This window comes from Pongo pygmaeus, chromosome 20 (genome assembly GCF_028885625.2).
Source record: "Pongo pygmaeus isolate AG05252 chromosome 20, NHGRI_mPonPyg2-v2.0_pri, whole genome shotgun sequence".
NCBI classification, from domain to species: domain Eukaryota; kingdom Metazoa; phylum Chordata; class Mammalia; order Primates; family Hominidae; genus Pongo; species Pongo pygmaeus.
The window spans coordinates 57,136,212-57,148,168 of record NC_072393.2 but is presented as its reverse complement, the minus strand read 5'-3'; the positions used below and the strand labels follow the sequence as shown (position 1 = coordinate 57,148,168).

Sequence of the window (11,957 nt, the reverse complement as noted above, 5' to 3'; positions counted from 1 at the left end):
TTTAATAAAAGTTATTATTTTTTTTTTTAAAGAGAGACAGGGTCTTGCTCTGTGACCCAAACTAGAGTGCAGTGGTGTGATCATGGTTCACTGCAGCCTCAACCCCTGGGCTCAAGCGATCCTCCCACCTCAGCCTCCCAAGTAGCTGGGACCACAGATATGCCACTCCACCAGGCTAACTTTTTTTTACTTTTTGTAGCGATGAGGTCTCACTATGTTGCCTATGCTGGTCTTTTTTTTTTTTTTTCCTCTTTTTTTTTTTTTTGAGATGGGAGTGCAGGCTGGAGTGCCCAGGCTGGAGTGCAGTGGTACAATCTTGGCTCACTGCAACTCCACCTTCCACATTCATGCCATTCTTCTGCCTCGGCCTCCCGAGTAGATGGGACTACAGGCGCCCACCACCACGCCCAGCTAATTTTTTATTTTTATTTTTTTTGTATTTTTAGTAGAGACAAAATTTTACCATGTTAGCCAGGATGGTCTCTATCTTCTGACCTCGTGATCCACCCGCCTCGGCCTCCCAGTGGCATGAGCCACCACGCCCAGCCTATGCTGGTCTTAATATCTTGGGCTCAAGCGATCCTCCAGCCTGAGCCTCCCAGTGTTGAGATTATAGGTGTGAGCCACCATGCTTGGCCGACAAATTTTACTTAAGCCCATTTATGTTGCTACTTTCAAATCAGTCCAATTTGAATGGGCCCCTCTTCACCCAAAAGCTCTAGAATCTGCCCAAATTGCATCACAACAGGTACCCCCATTTGGGCTCCACCTCCCAACCTCCTACGGACTCCTTTACTATAGAGGCTTTAGCAACCCTTCTCATGCTTCCTGGGGTCTCTGGATTATCCAAAACAACCATAGATTTCCATGAGTTTCTTTTTTCTTTCTCTTTTTTTTTTTGAGACAGAGTCTCGCTCTGTCGCCCAGGCTGGAGTGCAGTGGTGCGATCTCGACTCCCTGCAACCTCTGCCCCCGGGTTCAAGCGATTCTCCTGCCTCAGCCTCCCTAGTAGCTGGGACTACAGGTACACACCACCACGCCCAGCTAATTTTTGTATTTTTAGCAGAGTCAGGGTTTTGCCATATTGGCCAGGCTGGTCTCAAACTCCTGACCTCAGGTGATCCTCCTGCCTCGGCTTCCCAAAGTGCTGGGATTACAGGTGGGAGCCACTGTGCCCAGCCTCCATGAGTTTCTGATGCAAGAGACTGCCCCTCTTGGACCCACGCTATATGTCATTAGAAAGGCAATTGCTGGTCCCATATTGGGTTTTCCTGGAAACATAGGAGAGCCTGAGCCTGTGTCCCTGTGTACCCAGCTGCCCGTTATGCCTTGGGTCCTGGAAGCAGCACCCCACATGCTCAGCATGGCTGTGACGCCTTCTTAACACAGGAGGCAGCCAGCCTGAGCCTCCCAGTATATCTCACCTGCAGCAGAGGGCGGCCTCCCTATCCCCAGTTTCTTGCCAGATTCCATGGTGCTGGAGGAGATCACCTCTTTCCTGGCCCCCTTAGCTACCTAGGGAGCCCCGTGGGAATAACTGAGTGAATAGCAAGGGGAATTCATACACTTTGTGGGTGATGATGCCACCATCACAGAGGATGGAGCTTTCTGGAGAGTAGCTGCCTCTCATCCCTTACTTAGGGTGTCCCTGACCAAGAACGGGTCAGCAAAATTAGCTGAGCTTCAGGCAGCCGTCTTAGCACCAGATGCCCAGGTCAACAATCGGCCACGTGTACACATTTCGAAAGATTCTTGAGCCGTTGCCAATGATCTGGCCATGTGGTTCTGCCCAATGGCAGCACTAATAATTCCTCATTTATGGTAGCCCCCTTTGGGGTAACGAACTCTGGGAATCTCTTGCCTCACAGATACTCCAAATATTAATCAAGTTCAGGCATGTCTCTGCACATACCAAAAACACAATGCAAGCCTCTCCTTTTTCCCTGTGGAGTTCCATACATTATTGATAGTGAACAAGGTACTCATTTCACCTCTTAGGAAGCTCAATGCTGAGTTCTTGAACAAGGCATTCAATGGAATTTTCACCTCCCTCACTGGATCCAGGCTACAGGCCTCACAGAGCATCATAATGGCTTGTTGTATGATGGCTCATGTCTGTAACCCCAACACTTTGGGAGGTCAAGGCAAGAGGATGACTTGAGACCAGGAGTTCAGGGTTGCAATAAGCCGTGATTGCATACTGCAGTCCAGCCTAGGCGACACGGTGAGACCCCATCTCAGAAGTCAGTAAGGTGAGAGCAGAGGGGTGGCCACTAGATTGGAAAACAGGGAGGTCTCTGAGCATCCAAACAAGAATGAGTAAATGAATGAATACATGAGACAGACAGAGACATGGAGAGAGAGAGAGAGAGAGAGAGAGAGAAAAAGATGGAGACAGAACAAAGGACAAGCTGTCACTGTTACTTCTTCATGCCACAGTGTCTCACTCCTGTAATTCCAGCACTTTGGGAGGCTGAGACAGGAGGATCGCTTGAGCACAGGAGTTTGAGACCAGCCTGGGCAACATGGTGAGACCTCGTCTCTACAAATAAATTAAAAAATTAGCCAGGCATGGTAGTGCATGCCTGTAGTCCCAGCTACTCAGGAGACTGAGGTGGGAGGATCACTTGAGCCCGGGAGGTCGAGGCTGCAGTGAGCTATGATTGCGCTGCTGCACTCCAGCCTGAGTGACAGAGTGAGATCCTGTCTCTCTAAAAAAAGATTCTATCATCTAAGTCAGCTTTGCAAATTCCTTCTTTATACGGAAATAAACTGATAAGAGCCATTTCGGTGGTGTCTATACTTATCTACTTAATATTCCCATCCATCTCTGATTTCCTTGTTCATCTTGATTGCCTTGTTGCATCTCTGACGCAATGGGCATTTCGCCTCCTCCTGGCCCCATTTTCCAGATGGGTGAAAAACTGAGGTTAGGAAAAGAGAGTGGCCCATTCTCTTCCGGAGAATCATGGGAGATAAGTTCAGGTCTCAGCTTAGGTCTGTATGATTCCAAAAGCTATTCTCTTTCTTTTAAACCTGTAGAAACATTGATCCAATGAGACAATGCATATATGAATTAACGTGATTTAGCCACTCCATAATGTTAGAGATTTCAAAATTTTGTGATGTGCACCCTAAATATATACAATTTTGATGTGTTAATTTAAAAATAAACATATAATTTAAATTTAAATATATGTTCAGCTACTCGTGTCTGTACTTACTAGTTCAGTTAGTCGTTTATTTGTTCATTCGTATATTTGGATAATGATAAAGAATACAGGCTCTGGAGTGGTTCAGCCTCCAGTGCTGCCACTTTGGGTGACTGACTTCATCTTTTGAGACGCAACTGAACCTGAAGGGTGAAATTTTTCAAATAAAAATGACATGTTTGTTTTTAAATCAACACTAAAATTGTATATATTTATGGTGCACAACACAAAAATTTGAAATATATAACATTGTGGAATGGTTAAATCAAGCTCATTCATATATGCATTGTCTCATATGCTTACATTTAGTCTTTTTCTTTGAGACAGGGTCTCACTCTGTCACCCAGGCTGGAGTGCAGTGGCACAATCATAGCTCACTGCAGCCTCAAACTCCTGGGGTCAAGTGATCCTCCCACCTCAGCCTCCCACACGTCTAAGACTACAGGCCTGTGTCACCATAATGCCTGGTTAATTTTTTTAGTTTTTGTTTATAGAAACAGGGTCTCACTATGTTACCCAGGCTGGCCTCTATCTCCTGGCCTCAATCCATCCTCCCATCTCAACCTCTCAAAGTGCTAGGATTATAGCCACAAGCCACCATGCCCGGCCCCATACTTGTATTTACTTGTAGTGAGAACACTTAAACCCTACTCTGTCAGTAATTTTCAAGTACACAATACATTGTCACTAACTATATACATGGTAATTTTTAATTTGCATGAATGCTCCTTAAAATCAGGGACCCTGCCTTATTTTTTGTATTCAATTTTATTGAATATAAATTCCACATCAGTAAACCTGATTCTCTTAAAAATCTACAAAAAAAAAAAAGAGAGAGAGGTTGAGTTGGGTAGTTGTTGGTACTTTTGTTTTTGTTTCTTTGCTTATTCAGTTGAGGTTTATTGCAAAACTTGACACTAGAAAAAGGAAGAAGTGGCGTTTTTGTGCTGTGAGCATGTGAAGTGTGTCATTTCCAGAGAAAGGACAGTCATGGTGCTTTTTTATCCTCTCTGTCCAAAGAAGGAAAGCTCTTAACAGCCAGCAGGAGGCTTGTAGGGACCAGCGTTATCAACGCCAATCGCGCTGACCAATGATGTGTTAAAGCAGTCAGGTCGTTTCTAAGAGCAAACCAAAGCTAAGGTTCTGTGATTCGGAAAATGAGACACGGACAGAGACTGGAGACCCAGAGAGAAATTGAACGACTAAAAGACAGTCATAGGGTGGGAGTTTGCTCTCCTCTGTTTTGTTCTGGGTTTTTTTGTTTGTTTGTGGGCTCTGTCTGTCTGACCGCTTTTCTTTTTCTTTTTTTTTGAAATGGAGTCTTGCTCTGCCTCCCAGGCTGGAGTGCAGTGTCACAATCTTGGCTCGCTGCAACCTCTGCCTCCCGAGTTCAAGGGATTCTCCTGCCTCAGCTTCCCGAGCAGCTGGGATTACAAGCACGCACCACCACACTCAGCTAATTTTTGTATTTTTAGTAGAGACAGGGTTTCACCATATTGGCCAGGCTGGTCTTGAACTCCTAGCCTCAAGTGACCTGCCCAACTCGGCCTCCCAAAGTGTTGGGATTACAGGCGTGAGCCACCGCGCCTGGCCCTGACTGCTTTTCTCTTGGTTTCTCAATCCCCCTTCCTCTGAGTCTAATTCCCTTTTTGTTCTCATTTTCTCTCTCTGTCCCCTCTCTCTCTCCTTCTTTCTCTCCTTCCATTCCTCCTAGATGAAGCAAAAACTCAGATAAACCAGCACAGAGGCCGGGTATGGTGGCTCACACCTGTAATCCCAGCACTTTGGGAGGCCAAGGCAGGCAGGTTGCTTGAGGCCAGGAGTTCAAGACCAGCCTTGCCCACATGGTGAAACCCCGTCTCTACTAAAAATACAAAAATTAGCCGGACATGGTGGCACATGCCTGTAATCCCAGGTACTCAGGAGGCTGAGGCACAAGAATAGCTTGAACCCAGGAGGTGGAGGTTGCAGTGAGTGGATTTCACACCCCTGCACTCCAACCTGGGCGACAGAGTGAGACTCCATCTCAAAACGAAAAATAAAAAACAGCACAAAGTTCCCTTGTCCTATGATTCATTCTCTCTCTCTCTCTCTTTCTACCATTTCTCCTTCCCTGTGTCTGTTTCTTTTTCTCTGGGTTTTATTTAAGCAATAGAAGTTCTTATGCAAAGAAAAACTTTATGGAATTAGATTGATCCACTTCATATGTATATATATGAACCCAGTTCAGAAACTCTCTTCTACCCCTGCCTGATCAACTATTTGGAAGTCTGTTCCTTCATCTCTTGTTCTCTTTCTGGGACTCTTTCTAGCTTGGGCTTCCTGCCCCTCCCGTCCACTCTCCTGCTTTCACAGCCTCTCCTTCCCCCTGTCCCTCCCCTGCACTGCATGGGGATGGGCCCCAGGTGTCCAAGGTCTCCCCACCCTCCTTTGTCACTGGAGTCAGGATTAGAACCCAGCTCCCTAGTCACCTTGAGTCATAAGTCCCGGGGCTGCTTATGGGCTTGCAGAGGAGAGAGGGAGTGGGGCTGGGTCTTCCCACCCTGGGTCCTTTCCTACTTCCCCACTCCGTTTAGCTGTAAAGCTCAATTAAGTGTGATTAGGTGAGAAGAGTTTCTGGAGAATTAAGAGGACGCCCCCACCCCTGTCTTCCTGGTCCCCTTCCCTTAACCCGGAAATTGGATGGGCCAGGACAAAGAGAGTTAAGAGCTTTGTCAGTGGTCTGTCTGGAGCGACAGATGGAAGGAAAGGGACCGGTTGAGCAACATGACAGGTGGCTGAGGAACCAGGTGCAGAGTAGTAGAGTTGGCTGGCGGAGTGGCCAGCAGATGAGACGACAAGCAGGTAGGTGGACGGAGAGATAGCAGCGACGCGGACAGGCCGAACAGTGACAGCCACGTAGAGGATCTGGCAGACAAAGAGACAAGGTGAGAAGGAGGTAAGCGACTGCCAATGAGGGAGTGACACACAGGGGAGCAGGTAGAGAGAGGACAAGCAGGTCATCCCCTTGGTGACCTTCAAAGAGAAGCAGAGGGGCAGAGGTGGGGGCACGGGGAAAGCGTGACCTCTGAGATTCCCCTTTTTCCCCCAGACTTCGGAGGTGACCCACCATGGGGCCCAGCATCTTTTTGCTCCTGTGTGTTCTTGGTGAGTTCTCCCGGAGCACGGAGAGGGCAGGACTGCGACTGGATCCCTCCACCCCCATGAGGAGGCCCCACCCCCCTCCCCATCTCAGCTCTGGCCCCCAGCCTGGTGGTGAGGAGGAGAGGGGCTTTCTCTGTGCCTCCATTTACCTGCAGCTCTCAGGGCACTGCTCACCTCAGTCTCCCCTATCTTTTGATCCCTCTTCCCTTCTGTCCCTCTCTGAATCTCTGTCTCTCCATTTCCCTCCTATGTGTAAGCATCTTTCTCCCTGGGTCTCTTTGATGTTTCATGGTCTTTTTCTATCACTGGGTCTCTCTCTCTTTCTCTCTCTTTCTCCTCTCTCTCTCCTGCCTGTTTCTCTCTGTGTGTGTGTGTGTGTGTCTCCATCTCTGTATCTTTTCTTCCTCTCTCTGACCCATGGCCCTGTCTGTCCCCAGGACTCAGCCAGGCAGCCACACCGAAGATTTTCAATGGCACCGAGTGTGGGCGTAACTCACAGCCGTGGCAGGTGGGGCTGTTTGAGGGCACCAGCCTGCGCTGCGGGGGTGTCCTTATAGACCGCAAGTGGGTCCTCACAGCGGCTCACTGCAGCGGCAGGTAAGCCCCAGGCTGAGTCCCTTGCTGGGGTGGGCTAAGGGAGGACTATGGGAAGGCAAGCGCTGGGGGTAGGATCACAAGGGAGAGTGGTGCCCACTGGGAAGAAGCTGGTCCTGCAACAAGAAAGTCTGAGGTTAGACCAGGAGTGGAACTTCCTTAGCAGTGGGCCTGGGGTGGTGCTGGGCAGGGTGAGGTGTGTTGGGCCGGGAAGGGTCCTGGAACCTGCCCTCTCCCATTCCTGCATGTACCCTTTCTTTCCTATATGACATCTGCCACACACCCCAGCCATTCCTTGACCCAGTCTGGGCCCGGGGCCCAGGTCTGACCCAAGCTCTTCTTTTTCTTTTTTTTCTTTTTTTGAGACAGGGTCTCGCTCTGTTGCCCAGGCTGCTGTGCAATGGTGTGATCACAGCTCACTGCTGTCTCTGCATCCCAGGTTCAAGTGATTCTCCTGCCCCAGCCTCCTGAGTAGCTGGGATTACAGGCACCCGCCACCATGCCCGGCTAATTTTTGTATTTTTTGTAGAGACGGGGTTTTGCCATGTTGGCCAGGCTGCTCTCGAACTCCTGGCCTCAAATGACCTGCCCGCCTTGGCCTCCCAAAGTGCTGGGATTACAGGTGTGAGCCACTGCGCCTGGCCAACATGACCTAAACTCTTTGTGCAACCTCAGAATCTATGCCTGGCACCTCTCTGGGCCTCAGTGGACTGATGTTCTGGAATTTTTTTCTTTTTCTTTCTTTCTTTCTTTTTTTTTTTTTTTTTTTTTTTTGGAGACAGAGTCTTGCTCTTTCTGTCATCCAGACTGGAGTGCAGTGATGCTATCTTGGCTCATTACAGCCTCAACCACCTGGGCTCAAGTGATCCTCACACCTCAGCCTCCCAAGGAGCTAAGACTACAGGCCTGCGCCACCACCCCTGGCTAATTTTTAAATGTTTTTTGTAGAGACAGGGTTTTGCTATGTTACCCAGGCTAGTCTCAAACTCCTCAGCTCAAGCGATCTTCCTGCCTTGACCTCCCCCAAAGTGCCGGGATTACAGGTGTGAGCCACTGTACCTGGCCTGGAACTTTTTTTGTGAAAGGGGAGCTCAGATGCAAAGAAACAGAGACTCAGGGAGAGAGAGGGCCAGCAGCAGGATGCAGAGTCAGCATCCCACTCATTCAGTCAGCAGCGTGGATGGCACATGCTCCATTCCAGGAGGTGGGAATAAGGCAGTGAACAAGGCCCACTGATGTCCCTGCCTTCGTGGGCTTCACCAGCCGAGAGAATCAGAAAGAGAGGCCCGGCGTGGTGGCTCACACCTGTAATCCCAGCACTTTGGGAGGCCGAGGCGGGCAGATCACTTGAGGTCAGGAGTTTGAGACCAGCCTGACACACATGGTGAAACCTCATCTCTACTAAAAATACAAAAATTAGCTGGGCATGGTGGCATGCTCCTGTAATCCCAGCTACTTGGGAGGCTGAGGCAGGGGAATTGCTTGAACCCGGGAGGCGGAGGTTGTAGTGAGCCAAGATGGTGCCACTGCACTCCAGCCTCGGTGACAGAGCGAGACTCGGTCTTGAAAAAAAAAAAAAAAAAAAAAGGAGAGAGAGACACAGATGCAGGGACATGGGAGGAGAAACAGGGAACACCCAAGATGGAAAGAGGGTGATGGAGGTTGGGAATAAGAGCCTGTGAGAGACACTTGGAGAATGAGAGGCACGAGTGAGAGGACAGACAGTGAGAGGCAGAGCAGTGGGGAGCGGCAGGAGTGCCTGGGAGTGTCCATGGAGGGGTGCAAGGTGGGGGCTGCCTGCCTGCCAACCGCTCAGCCATCGCCACCGGCAGCAGGTACTGGGTGCGCCTGGGGGAACACAGCCTCAGCCAGCTCGACTGGACCGAGCAGATCCGGCGCAGCAGCTTCTCTGTGACCCACCCCGGCTACCTGGGAGCCTCGACGAGCCATGAGCACGACCTCCGGCTTCTGCGGCTGCGCCTGCCCGTCCGCATAACCAGCAGCGTTCAACCCCTGCCCCTGCCCAACGACTGTGCAACCGCTGGCACCGAGTGCCACATCTCAGGCTGGGGCATCACCAACCACCCATGGAGTAAGGGGCCCGGGGCCAGGGGTCAGGGGTCAGGATGGGTACAAGTCTGGGATGCAGGGCGAGAGGTCGAATCATGACCTCAGAGGAAGGATGGGTAAAGGGTCAGGGTGTGGGATGGGACACCAGGATCATGGTTTGGAGTCAGAGATTATAGTGGATTGGGGTCTTGGGAGTCAAAGGGGTTAAAGGACTGGGTATGAAGTCAGGGATCAGAGGTCAGAGACATGGTCAGAGGTCAGAGTGTGTCAGGGGTCACCACACTGGCGCAAAAGACATATATATATATATGGGATATGGCATTGTGGGTCATGGGTCTGGGGTTAGAGGTCACTGTAGAATTAAGGTCATGGGATCCAGAGGTTGTACAATCTGGTCAGAATCTGAGGATGGAAACTGGGATTCTATCCGAAATCACATATCTGAGATTGGAGGTCATAGCGTTTGGGGTGTGGGGCCCGAAGTTTGGGGTCATGGAGGCTGAGGCCGAATAAACTAGGATCAGGGGACACTGGCGTTGGAAGCAGCGAGGTTTGGAAGGTGCAGAGCTGAGGTTGGAGGTTAAGGTAAAGACAGGGACATGGGGTCAGGAGACAGAAGATATGAGATCAAGCTGGGATCATGAGGTAATAAGACAGAAGGTCAAAGATCACAGTAGCTGGCATTGAAGAGGGTCAGGTCTGGATTCGTTGTCTCTGAGGCTGGAGAGAGAAGAAAGTTCTTGAGTTATGCCACTCAAAGTCAAATGTCAAAGATCAAAGAGACCATCAATCATCTGGGGTCACAATTCATATGAAATTAAGACATAAATATGTAACTTGGAGGTTTTGGGATTGTAGCGCAGGTTGGTGAGGGGCAGGGGTATTGACTTGGATGGGCCACGTCCAGGGAAGAGGAACGTGGCCTCAAAGTGGGGAGATTTAGGGGACCCTGCCGCACGCATGTTCTCTCTCCAGACCCATTCCCGGATCTGCTCCAGTGCCTCAACCTCTCCATCGTCTCCCATGCCACCTGCCATGATGTGTATCCCGGGAGAATCACGAGCAACATGGTGTGCGCAGGCGGCGTCCCGGGGCAGGATGCCTGCCAGGTGAGCCAGTGCAGGCAGCACGCGTGGTCACCAGGACAGCAAGTGAAGGGGAGGCGCTGGAAGCAGGAGGGGAACTGATGGAGGATGAATCAGGGAAAGGGAATGCTGGAGAGAGATGGGGTCAAAAAGGAAGGGAGAGGCTGGGCGCGGAGGCTCACACCTGTAATCCCAGCACTTTGGGAGGCCGAGGCGGGCGGATCACTTGAGGTCAGGAGTTCAAGACGAGCCTAGCCAACATGGTGAGACCCTGAATCTACTAAAAATACCAAAATTAGCCGGGGGTGGTGGTGCAAGCCTATGGCCCCAGCTACTCGGAAGGCTGAGGCAGGAGAATCGCTTGATGCCGGGAGGCGGAGGTTGCAGTGAGCTGAGATGGCGCCACTGCACTCCAGCCTGGGTGACAGAGCCAGACTCTGTCTCAAAACAAAATAATAATAATAATAATAATAATAATAATAATAATAAATGATGGAGGAGAGGCCCAGGATAAGGGAGGGAGAGAGACAGGGAGTAAAAGGGAGGACTGGGGAATGGAGGAGGGGGAGGGGCAGGGAGAGAAGGGGGGGAAGGGAACAGAGAAAGAAAGATGGGGCAGGGGTTACAGAGAGAGGCAGCAAAACAGACAGAGAGGACTGGGAGCCCAGACAGGGAACCAGCTGTTTCTGGGGCTCTAAGTCTTTCCCATACCATCCTCCAGTTGGTGGTGTCCCAGACTGAGAGAGATTTGAGGATGGCGGTCTCTCCCCTCATTGGTCAGGGCCCCAGCCATTGTCATTGAGAGAACTCTGTGCTTTTGATGGAGTCCTGCCCACCTTCCCTGGGACTGGTCATTTTTGATGACACTCTCTCCCCTCATTGGTCAGAACCCCAGGCATTGTCCTTGAGAGAACCTCTACCCTTTATGGAGTCCCACCCTCCTCCCCTGGGATTGGCCCCTAGAGACAGCGGCTCTTCTCTTTTGGTTAGCCGTTGCCATTGTCCTCCAGGAAAGTGATTATACTCTTTTGTCTGATGACCAGACTTGGAGCCCTCCCCAAGGCCCAGGACTGGGTTGGACGGTTGGGGAGGAAAACAGAAATAAGATGTCTCCATTGTTCAGACAGTACTTCTCTTCCCTTCCAGGGTGATTCTGGGGGTCCCCTGGTGTGTGGGGGAGTCCTTCAAGGTCTGGTGTCCTGGGGGTCTGTGGGGCCCTGTGGACAAGATGGCATCCCTGGAGTCTACACCTATATTTGCAAGTATGTGGACTGGATCCGGATGATCATGAGGAACAACTGACCTGTTTCCTCCACCTCCACCCCTTAGCTTGGGTACCACTCTGGCCCTCAGAGCACCAATGTCTCCTCCATCACTTCCCCCAGCTCCACTCTTGTTGGCCTGAGAACTTCTTGGAATTTTAACTCCTGCCAGCCCTTCTAAGACCCACGAGCGGGGTGAGAGAAGTGTGCAATAGTCTGGAATAAATATAAATGAAGGAGGGGCCATGTCTGTCCATTTGAAGTTCTCATGCTGGTTGAGACTGGAAGAAGGACTCAGCAGTTTCCCTATCTCATAGGAGTAGAAACAGAGCTCAAATAAGGCCAGGCGCAGTGGCTCACACCTGTAATCCCAGCACTTTGGGAGGCTGAGGCGGGTGGATGACTTGAGATCAGGAGTTCAAGACCAGCCTGGCCAACACGGTGAAACCCCATCTCTACAAAAATACAAAAAAAAAAAAAAAATTAGCAGGGCATGGTGGCACACACCTGTAATCCCAGCACTTTGGGAAGCTGAGGCAGGTGGATCACCTGAGGTCAGGAGCTCGAGACCAGCCTGGTCAACATGGTTA

At 50.4% G+C, this 11,957-nt stretch overlaps 1 protein-coding gene across 2 annotated transcripts; it reads left to right on the top strand.

The window, feature by feature from the left end:
• The first annotated feature begins 2,146 nt into the window (after positions 1 to 2,146).
• On the top strand, positions 2,147 to 11,609 carry KLK12 (kallikrein related peptidase 12). 2 transcript variants are annotated; one of them, XM_054465530.2, is made up of 6 exons: positions 2,147 to 2,252; positions 6,304 to 6,359; positions 6,794 to 6,953; positions 8,783 to 9,042; positions 9,996 to 10,129; positions 11,252 to 11,570. In XM_054465530.2, the coding sequence occupies exons 2-6, from the start codon at positions 6,323 to 6,325 to the stop codon at positions 11,405 to 11,407; spliced, it is 747 nt and encodes a 248-aa protein (XP_054321505.1). In that variant the 5' UTR covers positions 2,147 to 2,252; positions 6,304 to 6,322; the 3' UTR covers positions 11,408 to 11,570. The 2 variants fall into 2 exon arrangements, with proteins under 2 accessions (XP_054321505.1, XP_054321506.1); XM_054465531.2 differs by lacking the exon at positions 2,147 to 2,252 and adding an exon at positions 5,692 to 6,150 and having other exon boundaries at positions 11,252 to 11,609.
• The last annotated feature ends 348 nt before the right edge of the window (positions 11,610 to 11,957 follow it).